This window comes from Tigriopus californicus, chromosome 11 (assembly GCF_007210705.1).
Source record: "Tigriopus californicus strain San Diego chromosome 11, Tcal_SD_v2.1, whole genome shotgun sequence".
Classification (NCBI taxonomy): domain Eukaryota; kingdom Metazoa; phylum Arthropoda; class Copepoda; order Harpacticoida; family Harpacticidae; genus Tigriopus; species Tigriopus californicus.
Window position 1 is genome coordinate 5,261,056 of NC_081450.1, and position 11,592 is coordinate 5,272,647.

Sequence of the window (11,592 nt, forward strand, 5' to 3'; positions counted from 1 at the left end):
AATGGTTGAATTATACGACACCAATTTTCATACCCTGTGTCGACAATTTATGATGATATTAAAATTTATGAAATTCTGGTCAATTTCGGGGAAAAAATCGTGAGATACAAAAAAATCAGAAAAACATGAAAACACATCTAAGAAAACAAAGTTGTCCCTGCTGTGAGTTATGTTTAGGTTTTGGAGGTTTGAGCAAGGTTTTGATTAGCCACTAATGAATTTGAAGTTAAATGCAAGAAGACTTCGATTTGGAAAAGATGGTGGAAGTCTTCGCTAATTGGAAAATTTCAAAGGGAGTTGTAATTCTCTATAAAAGTTTTGCCTCTTTTAACACAAAATTTGGCAATATCATTAGACTAACAAGCAGCAGCATTGTTTCAGAGGCACATATTTCACGCTTTTTATTGGAGAAAATGTCACATTCAAGGGCAATTTTGCTGAAATTGGCGGATTTTTTTCCCATTTTGGCGGCATATTTTCCCACTTCCAATTTCGTAGGCGGCTTCACTATCAAATCGCCTGGTACCGCTGGGTTTAACCATAGACAACGGTACATTGGACACATTTGACGCCGCCAAATGTACCCCGATAGTGTATCGGAAAAAATAGAAACTATTGAACCAAACCTCCCGACCAGACATTGAAAAAGTCTGAGTCACGCTTTCCAAGCCAGGCAGATTTACTCGCCATAAACATTCAAAATTATAGGGATGAACATACAAGTTTTACGTTGCGGCTCAAGGATGTTGTTTATTGAAAAATTATCGTTCCCCCTATTTTCTATGGTTCAAATTTTCAGTTGTCAAAGTTGAGGATAAGCTAAACTGGTGATGCAACATGGACGAAGAAAGAAATTTGATTTGCGTGAATAAAAATTATTAGTGAGAAGAATTCATGTTAAATTCCAAAACATATTTGATGTCAGTGGTTTCCAGAAACATCCAAGCACTCCTTGGCAGTGAGTGAAAGGTGTTTTAACCACTACTGAGTGAAAAATAGCCAACTATTGCATGATCCTTAAACTCTAATGTCAATAATTTTGAATTAAAAACAGTCCAATAAGTGAAAACTGGAGAGTAATGGAAGGAAATGATCAGCAGTAGCCTCGTTGAAAGGATGGAGGGTGAAAACCTATCCAAAGTAAGGCCTACATCGCCGTTTTAGTCCCGTTTCTTAAATGAGATCAAAGCCTTCCGAGGTATCCGACGACAATTGGAAAGACCTCCAATTAAATTGAGTCCTCCATGGTTTAACCAAAGACCTCTAGAGATGTGGACTACGAACGAAGGCAAAAAATTCTTTTCTCCTAAACCGTTCACTTTATGGCCAAAGTTATGTTGTAAACACTACATAAAATTTGACATTTCGGCTTGCTCTGGGTCAGCTCACGAACTTCTAGAAATGTGGACAGCAAACGAGCTTCCCGCCAAAGCGGCCTGCTCATGATCATAGCAACTGTGAGACACTTTTCGAATTAAAGTAACTTTACAAAACAAGCGTCAATAGAAGGCAAGTCATTTACCTATGAAGGGGTTTATTTCAAAATCATGTTGTCAAAAGCTTATGTAGGTGGTGTGATTGCTCATGCTCATACCCATTATTCTAGTCAATAAACAGATAGTCATCTCAATACGCTCCCAATGAGAACATGACAGTAGGTGAGCAAGATCAGGCAGGAAATTCGAATTTTATGTAGTGTTTACTACATAACTGTGGACTTGTCACATGTACTCCCTAACCATAATTTGGCCAAGTTCATCTATTCAACAAGATCTTGTGGTTGTATGAACTACTTATTTGGCATTAAGTGAATAGTTTAGGAGATAGGAAATTTTGTTTCCGTTTGCTGTCCGTGGTCACCTACATAAGCTTTTGTCAAGATAACTTTGAAACGAAACACTTTACAAGTAAATGATATAACAAACAATGATCTGCCCTGAATTGAAGAGATGTTCACTTCATTACTTTAATTTGAAAAATGGCACAGTGTTAGTAACACCAAGGGCAAGCCGATTTTGTGGGAAGGTCGTTCACAATCCATGTTTCTAAACGTTCATGGTTTATCCCAGATCAGTATTTTCCATTTGCGAAATCGACATCTCCCAATCCCTCGAAGAGTTGTAGGAATTCGCGACCTTGCGCAATCTCTCCCACTAGTAATCACCACACAAGTTCGGCAGGGAGCTGGTGGTGTAGCTGTAAGAGGTAAAGTGAACAGGGCAAGAATTCCTTCCCTCAGGTCTTGTGGGTTCAAATTCTGGTGTTGGAGCTAAAGCTATGTTATCATATTTGGAAACGTGGCGTACATCCCGATTTGGCGGGAAGCCCGTTCATAGCCCACATTTCTAGATTCTAGGGTGAGCTTTGAAAGAGAGCTGAGTTTGGCTCTGGTTAAAGTTAAGGCTGATTTATTCTACTACCCTCATGAACTTAGTTTGAAAGCCTTTACCTATGTTAACATCTCATGTTATTTGCCACTACAGACAAAGCCCCATCCCTCCCTATATAATGACATTGCTTCATTGCTTTTCCCCTGCAATATTTGTTTTCATTATCCTTTACTTTAACTTTACTTTAAAAACTTTAACTTTCTTTTATATGGTCTCCTTTTTCAACTTTTCACGCGTTTTTCCTCAACTGAATATGAAATCGTCGAATTTTGGCCTCAAATCATTCCTAGGAGAGGCAAGGAATTCCGCTAAAAAAATCTCTGCTCTTGGATTTTCGTGACAATCTGAATCAAGTTTCTTCACACTCTTTAACTAGCGTTCCAGATTAACCCGACATTCAAGGACTAGCTCGGTCTGCCAACTTAAATACGTTAGTAGACCAAATACCACATAGAGATGACAAAGTACTAAATAGGCGAACTATAACCTTTCATTTCAATAGTCCCTAGAATTACATTCCCTGTTGCGGGTAGGAAGGCCCGTGAAAAAACAAACCAATAAAAAGTGATAATAATTTGCTCTCGATCTTGCACTAGCAGCACTGAGGCAAAAGGAAATATTGAGCCTAGATGTAAAAATTTCGGCTTTAATTTTGAAAACACAAAATCAATATTTAGGCTTCGAAACTAGAGTATTTTTCTGCTCTCTACTCATGAACCATCGGATTTCTTTTTAGAATTTTCCAAATGTACCGTCTAGGCGATTTCGAGGATGCCCCTTCGTTGACCTAGGCGAACCTCTTAGGTTGGAAGGGAAAGTCAACTTAATAATTTCGTACACGGAAGTAAAATTGGACGACGACCAGAACCTTCAAGATTCCATCATGTTCGTGGTGGTGCAGGACTTCAGACCAATCGCAAGTGATGAGATTCCATTACATAAAGGTGAATTCGTGGACATTTTGATTGTGGGAAAATCTCCAGGAAGGTGGAAGGTCCGAAATCAAGACGGCAACGTCGGCTGGGTCCTGTCCAAGTGCCTCTCATCGCGAGAGGTTTTGACAGAATACTCGTGGTTCTATGGGACAATGACAAGAGTTGAGGCTGACCGCTTGCTCTCAGAGCACTTTCGGATCAATGGGGCGTTTTTTGTTTGGGAACGTGAACCATTGGCTGGTGAAAGGTACCTCAGTCTAGGTCACAACAATGAGAACTACCATCATGAGATACAATCAAACAAAGACGGGCTCGTGTTTGTGAGGCCCAAGGATCTATTCACGAGCATTGATGAATTGATCCAACATTATAGACGTCAAGCGGCTGGCCTTCCCACACGACTCAGGTATCTACCCCAAAAACGGAACAGAACATCCCAGTTCAAGGGGCAGTCAGACAAATGCGAAATACTCCAAGATGATTTTGCGATGACGCGTAAACTCGGCGATGGTCATTTTGGAGAAGTCTACGAGGCCGTGTGGAAGCGTCACAACTTGACAATTGCGGTGAAAATGTTGAAGGTATGCCGTCTTCTTACCTGTTTAGAACGTGAGTCTGAGGACAGTCTATTATATCAAAAGTATTAAAAAGGCAAAGTGAATTCGTTTTGCTTATTTTGGAGACTCCCTAGCTATTTTTCTGCAGAACAAACTGATGATAGAGGTTTCCTAGCGTTTCCGTTAAAATCTGGAAACGCTGAGCATTAGTATGGACCACTTCTCGAATTGCACATAGACGAAGGCATTTTAATATTGATTCGTTGTTGTTGGTGATTCGAAGATATATCTCTAGCTGGAACTGAAGAAATTCTTGTTGTCTGTTTAGTTCAAATAATTCCAAGAAATGTCAAGCCAGAGAACATAAAGGCTAAGTTTGAGACCAAAAAGTGCTAAAACGAGCTCGATTCAAGCCATTCCTAATAGTCTGCAAAACAGCAAAATTAACAATGAAGAGACACTCTGAAAAATAACATTTCATGAGTTGTTGGAGGCTACATGATACTGTGACAAAAAAATGACAGATGGATAGTCACCTGAACATCATTTACCTGAGCTCTTTCTTCAATCACAGTCATCACCTTTCTTATTTACTTACTTATTATGTGCCAAAATATGTTTTGAGTGCTCTCCTTTATTTGTGTACATTTCTATCCATGTGTGTGCCAGACTATTTTTCTGCGTGCTTTTCAGAAACTTTGGTGTCCCTGTTTCTGTTTTTGGTGCGTCCATTTTTATTTCACCCATGGATGTACAGTGTAATCCGTAGACCTCATAACAAAAAGTTACAACCTGACAAAAACTTTTTAGCTTTCTATAACCATTTTGGGCAGAAAATTAATCCAATATCCCAATTTTCCAACTCTTTTAGCCATTTTTCTAACTTTTTCACCTTTTCAACGTTTTTTTTAATGCCATTTAACCTTTTTCTAATACCTATCTTCACATCTAAGAACATTCTTAGTCATTTGGCCACCTATCTCCTTAAATAGTACCCTTTTAATCTGTTTTTCCCTCGTTGAAGGCTTTTTTCTTCACTTCTGTGCATCATGATCAGATGAAGTATTCAAGCTGTGGCCAGATCATTTGTTTCGCAACAATATCCAATTCAATTCCCTTCTTCTGTTTGGGAAAGTCAGCAAAACATGATTTTGCGGTTTATCATAGGTTTGATCCATCCAAAAACTATCATCACCATTGAGTGAAGAAAAGCATCCTACCCACAGATCTGTGATCCTACCCAGTAGCACCAGGTTCTAGAAAAGAATAGCCCCCTTACGCTGCATGAAATATGTTTTACGTTCTGCACTCCAGAGGGCGCTTTGTCATTCAGCCTCTACCAAATAAAGGGCCGATTGGGCCAATTCCTTGTTATTGAATTATCATGCGTTTGTGTTGCTTTTGACTACTTCTATCAAAATCTTATTTTCAATTAGTGCCTCGGGTCACATAATGTCCGGGAAAGAAATTGCGTTCAAGGCAAGGCAAGGGCAGTTTATTTAGCAATCTACCCTGCCTCTTCCCGTTTTCTTTGGGCCATGTGACGTTGCAATTAAGGGCCCTTATGGGTGACGCCAAAAACGGAAAAAGGCACACCAACGCTTTTGACAGTATAAATATTAACAAAAAGGTACAGAAAAAGGAGAGCACACAAAAACAACAGGTTTTGGCACACCACACTTTATTTTTGCATACTGAATGAAGGCACACCAAACTCTATCAAGGCCCACTAAACTCTTCCAAAGGTACGCTGGACAAAATTTTGGCACAAAAAAGAGCAAAGAAGCACAAAAGACAAAAACACATCTTTTGAACATATCAAAAATTTGGCAAGTTGATGATGGTAAAGTGACCAACTGCCCATATGTGAGTACAAAGCAAAAATGGACTTTCAGAAGCTTCTTCATGACAAAAATGCACTCTAGCTTAACCCAGTGACCTTAACAACCTCGGATGGGGGAACTACTGCGCAAAGGAGGGCAGCAAAGGCTTCCTGATTTGGCACTTGCCATTTTTTTCATTTACTTTCTGTTGAACCCACATCTGTCCATTTCTTTTTTATGTTTGTGTTTGCTAGCTTATTTATTTCCGGAGGTAGAACAAAAAGAGTTACCAGTCCAGTTCTTTATGACGCCCCCGGTAGACATCATTTCCTTGCCCAAGAACTTACCGGGCCGCTCTGGGCTTTGGCCAGATCAAGGACAAACTTATGTGAGTCTCTCCCTGCCTGATTAGACCTGGGTAGAGGGATTGACCTGGCTAATACTGATGGGGATCAAATTAATAATCACGGGTTTTCACATTTTCAATGGACTATGACATTACTGTTGGAATGTCCGGAACCCGTTAGTTAGTCTCTAAAATTAACCCTGATTGTTCTTCCGTCAAACCATGGTAGCTTTTTGCTCAAACTTAACTTTTTGCGTTACAATGGAATCGGCTGATGCTTTCACTTTCCACGTTTTCTGGCAACCTTGAATTTGAAATTGAATTTAATCCCACCGCTACTGGTTAGACCTACTAGCCCTCTAGTTAGAGACCCAATCCAGCCCTTTTAGTACACGTAGCCGAGAGTAGAACGACCTGTTCGACCTACCCAACACGGTTGGGTACTGGCAGTCTTCAGGGCAAAGAGATTATAGAAATGGTGGAACCTTCTACTACTAGCTTCTGTTGTACACTGTAGATGATTGGCAGAAGGGGTTTTGAGGAATTTGATAGGTCCAATGTGCTGGCTGACTTTGTTGACTGGGGAAGGCTCACTGCTATGGCCCAAGCACCTCTAAATTATTAAGTTTTTTAGCTTTATTTGTTAGTGATTTATTGAGGAGCACTAGGCTAATTGCCGTTATGTCAAACATTGCAGGAACGAAGTGTTAATTGCTTTTAAGTAAAATGAAAAACTCAATGGATAACCTAGTAAATACAGTTGTTTGCTAACATTTTGCAACAGAAAATTACGCTACAAACAGGAATAAAAAAGGACATTTTTGCCATGGTAGCAAGCTTTTTTGAGACTTTTAGCAATTTCCCGCCATTTTCGTATTTTTCGAACTTTTTTAGCCTTTCCCAAATTTGGAAAAAAATACTTCGCCCAAAATTGCTATTTTTTTTCATTGTCTGTTGATGACACGCCTTCTTGCTGTTGGCGGTAAGAAAATAATGGAGTCACCAAAAGCCTTGTAAACATTTTTTCCTCTTGCAGTCTGAAGTCAGATTTAAACACTGTGTTCAAAATCGGTTTTGAATACTAGGAGGAACATTCTTTTTATTTCAGGGAATTATGGTGGAATGGTCTCATTTCGACATGATGTGCATGGAGCACTTACAACATCCCAATCTGGTACAACTACTTGGGGTATGCTCTGAAGGATCGCACATCTCCATCATCACTGAATTCCTGTACAAAGGCAATTTATTGAGTTACCTCAAAAACCACACACCAGTCAAGGAGGATTTAACTGTCATGACTTTTATGGCGTTGCAAATTGCGAGTGCCATGGCTTACCTTGAGAGCCGCCCGTTTGGTGTCGTTCATGGGTGAGTGCAACATTGGATGTACAAACTGAAGCTTTCTAAATAGTTGAATTCATGGGTCCAAGCTAGCTAGAACTGTGCATCGGATGCAAATCCGATCAGATTCAGCCATTTTCGAATTCGGATTCAGTTTGGGCGAACATTTCGGATTCGGATTCAGTCAGATTGAGGTTTTCGAATCCGATCGGATCTGAACCCCATTCGAAATATCAGGATGAACGTAGTTTAATGCGCATTTATTTTCCAAAAAAGAACTCTAACAATAACAATGAGGGACCCGAGAAAAAAATTAATGAGAGAAAAGAGACAACTGACCTTTGCTGATTTTTCAGGTCAAAACTGAGGAAAAAGTGACAATTGAACAAAATGTCATGAAAAATTATTTTTCAGCAAAAATATATTTTCTAGGTGAGAAGTTTTCATATCTGCCCTCTAGTTATTACTATGGTGGATCCCAGGCACGGTTACTAGCAAGTCCTATTGAATGAAGATAGTCTTGAATATCTTTGACCTCCCCACGGAGCAACAAGTGATTTTGTAGAATGTCATATGCCTAATTTCAGCAAAATGCAATGAGGATAAACGCCGTTTCGACAAGTCATTGAAAGGCCTCATTAATGCCAAAAAAATCGCAGAAGATGTCATTATTTATGATTGAATGCTCGACGGAGAGCATACATACCAAGAGAGTTTGGAGGGTTTTGTACAGGTGCCAAAAAGCAAAATCACCCTCGGAAGAAAGGGGTGCAGCTATCAAATACCAAAACATGGGTATACTGTTAACCCATTTTGGTTTTTGACCTGGTCAAAGTTCCCAGTTGTGGAAGGCTACAACGATATACACTCTTTCTGTGGCGTGGTTCAGCAATTCTAATCCTTTTCGTCCAATGTTACAGAGTTGCCACAACCATTCGAATCTCTTCCCTTACCTAAGACTAATTTCCTATGAGAGGGTCACCAACCAGAGACGTTTGAGAGTCCTAAAGTTTTAACAAAGCTTTGAGCGGTACCAAAGTGCTCACCCAATATCATTCAGGCTTGACTTTAAGGCTGGAAATTGATGCAACTCAGGCAAAAGAGAATCATTCAGAAAGTAGCTTCAAATGGCAAATTCAGTTCTCCTTTTTGTACTCCTTCATGTTGTATTTTTTGGTTTGTTTGTTACGAAGTCAGACGGCAGCTCTCTCACTCGGTCTGCCACCTAAAGTAGGGCTCTTCCCCAAGGGATATTGAAGGGTATTCCCGCTTCGTTGTCACAGACCAACATTGATTATTACGTCACCCTTGGGAATGACCTCAGGTTCGCCTATTTAAGCTCTTAAAGCAGCAACTTGTACTGAAATTAAATACCACAGGGAAGCTTTGACTTGGCCAACCTGGGATCAAACCAGGATTTGCTGATTGCTAGGTGGCTGCTGTACCAATAGGGTACCTCGGCCAGCCTCTACGTATTAGAATATCGAATACGTTAAAAAAGGATGGAGTGTCACAAGCTCGACGTCTCCTCCGACGACCCATCTGCACCCGTCTACCATGTGGTTCGGCGACTTTGTAGCCAGATTTGTGCGAAACATTGTGCGAGACTGATCGGAGGGTCACGACTTAACGAGCCAGAGAAGTGGTCAGAAATTTCCTTGCCTATAGAGTTACTTGATCATACCAAACTACATAGATCGGTGGGAGTGGCGTTATCGTCGCTTTTTGGGTCACATGGCTCGAATCATTTAGGGCAACACAGACGGTCATTTGAAAGCAAAGCGTTTTTGCCCAACCCTGTTAATGGATGATCTGTTTTCTTTCTTTACATATACAGGAATTTGGCTGCTCGGAATTGTTTTATGGGAGAAAATAATGCCATAAAAGTGTCTGATTTTGGCTTGGCTGGGCAGATTCGTGACGAATGCGATTTGCAGGGGACACGTACAGGAGCAGCCATTCTTCCAATCCAATGGCTTGCCCCCGAAAGGTCGGGCTGCAGCAAAGTATCCTTCCAGTCTGATGTGTGGGCATATGGCATAGTTTTGTGGGAAATGGCCAGCTATGGCAAAGCCCCTTACCAGGGCGTTAAAAACGTCTGCGCCTTTTTGAAGAAGGGAAAACGAATGAAACGTCCATACCGATGTCCTCCTTCCATTTATGATCTCATGATGGAATGTTGGCGAGAGGACCCTACCATGCGCCCGACCTTTGCCCAAGTTTATGAGAAGGTGGAGGTACTATTTCAAAAATTTGACATGAAGAACTTGAGGCAACAGAATAAAATCAAAAAGGACTATTTGAGAACCAGGAAGAGCCATGACAAAAAGAACATATCTTCAATTGACAAGAAAACCTCAAGGGGAAGGAAGAATATTATATCCAGTGAAGACAGTTTCGACGATTGGACATTTAGAGCTATTTTTGAGACAATTGAGAGGGGTGGCCAATCTCAAACGGATAACATTAAAAAGGACCATTCGGGAACTTTGAACGACCTTCAAGCAAAGAATATATCTCTTATCCCTGACCAAGCCACTGTACCACCAATGATAAGGTTTGTAATGACGGTTGGTTTAAAAATAATGTATAATACAATATACCAATGTGTTAACTTCAATTTCCAGTCCCTCAAACAAACCTTTAATCGTGGAGAGTGCAGAGAAGAAGGAAGAATTGGCGGTTCCAGTTAAGAAAATTGGCAAGAAAACCTCAAGGCGAAAGAAGAACATTAAACAGGACGGTTTCCTGTCCAGTAAAGGCAGTTTTGACGATTGGACATTTAGAGCTATTTTTGAGACAATTGAGAGGGGTGGCCAATTTCAAACGGATAACATTAAAAAGGACCATTCGGGAACTTTGAACGACCTTCAAGCAAAGAATATATCTCTTATCCCTGACCAAGTCATTACACTCCCAATGATAAGGTTTGCAAAGAGGGCTGTTGTTTGACAGGATGTATATGTATGGAAACCTTCCAAATTTCAATTTTTAGTTTCTCCAATTGCCCGAAAGGTCAAGAAGAATCCCTAGCTATGGAAAGACACAAAGATGAGGCAAGGATGGGGATTCCTCTTAAGAAAAAAGGCTTAAATCAAACAGATAAGATTCCAAAGAATGGTTTGGGAATCAAAAAGAGCAAGAAAAAGAAGAATTTATCCCATACACCTAACCAATCCCTTGAACATTCAATGAAGAGGTTTGTGACGATGTTAGTTTGCAAAATGAAAGTTGCTAAATTCAGATTTCCAGCTCCTGTTATAAATCAAAACCTCAAGAAAGTTGGAGATCAAGGGAAGAGAAAACGATGGCAACCCTTTTGAAGAAATTGGACGGGAAAAAGTGCAAACAAAACGGTCAAAAGGACCCTGTACTGTCAAAGAAGAAGAGCAATGAAAAAAAGAAATCCCTTGTTTCATCTAACCAATACCCAGCACATCCAATGAGCAGGTTGGTGAAAAGTTATTTAAGTGAGCAAAGTAAATACTAAAATGCTTGTGTTAAGACAATGCTTTGAATGTTTGTCCCTTCTGAAATAATTGAGTTAAGCCTCAGCGAAGGTAGTAACATTTGTTGGTTTGGCCACAAGCCCACGAGTCATGGCCCATAATGGTACTGTGATAACTTCTTTTACAACCCCTGTCCTTTGTCTTTTGAAGAAATGAGCTTTCAGCACTGCACCTCCCTTTCATCGCCCCTTTCCAATAATCCGGTCACTTTCTTTCCAATGGCCAAAGCGGTTCCTCTTTTCCAAGTTTTCTTTTTGCGGACTTCCTTACTGCTACTGGGATTGGAATCCCAGCAATTCAAGACGAAAAATTTATTCATTTTACTTAACTTTTATTTTCATAGTTTGTTTGATCGACCAACGAATTAGTTGGCGGATATGGCTAGCCCTTGAATATAGGGTTGATCAGGAATTTTAGTCAAAACCTTAGCCAAGTCTAACTTAAATCCGGCTACTGGATCAACTCCTACATACTCCCTATGAATATTTGAGGGCAGCAGATTGAACAATGAAGGAGCCCGAGAAAGAAGAGTGTTGTATTCTCGTGTTAGTCATCAATAGTTTCCTTTACGCTGCACAATATACCCCTTCACTCATTACTGGGGCTCGGAGAGAATGGTTTGGAGTTTTTATCATGCCAAAAACAATCTGGAAACTTCTTATTTTGATGAAAAATTGGGGTTGTGTGT

At 40.2% G+C, this 11,592-nt stretch overlaps 2 protein-coding genes across 2 annotated transcripts in view; both read left to right on the top strand.

Annotated features, from left to right (window-relative positions):
* Window positions 1-3,178: 3,178 nt before the first annotated feature.
* LOC131890638 (tyrosine-protein kinase ABL1-like) lies at window positions 3,179-7,513 on the top strand. Its single transcript, XM_059240034.1, has 2 exons — window positions 3,179-3,906; window positions 7,160-7,513. Exons 1-2 carry the CDS (start codon window positions 3,274-3,276, stop codon window positions 7,424-7,426), a joined length of 900 nt encoding a protein of 299 aa, XP_059096017.1. The 5' UTR covers window positions 3,179-3,273; the 3' UTR covers window positions 7,427-7,513.
* Window positions 7,514-9,278: 1,765 nt separating this feature from the next.
* Window positions 9,279-11,592, top strand: part of LOC131890306 (uncharacterized) — a 4,748-nt gene continuing 2,434 nt past the window's right edge. Inside the window, exons 1-4 of the mRNA XM_059239629.1 lie at window positions 9,279-9,952; window positions 10,023-10,322; window positions 10,391-10,594; window positions 10,648-10,845. Coding sequence (XP_059095612.1) covers window positions 9,450-9,952; window positions 10,023-10,322; window positions 10,391-10,594; window positions 10,648-10,845 — 1,205 coding nt within the window. The 5' untranslated portion in view covers window positions 9,279-9,449. The remainder of the gene's footprint in view (window positions 9,953-10,022; window positions 10,323-10,390; window positions 10,595-10,647; window positions 10,846-11,592) is intronic.

Excerpts from the sequence above, each read along its gene's own strand:
- LOC131890638 (XM_059240034.1), top strand. The coding sequence starts at position 3,274 with ATGTTCGTGGTGGTGCAGGACTTCAGACCAATCGCAAGTGATGAGATT. Across the intron at positions 3,907-7,159 it reads TTGCGGTGAAAATGTTGAAG|GGAATTATGGTGGAATGGTC; the intron begins GTATGCCGTCTT and ends TTTTTATTTCAG.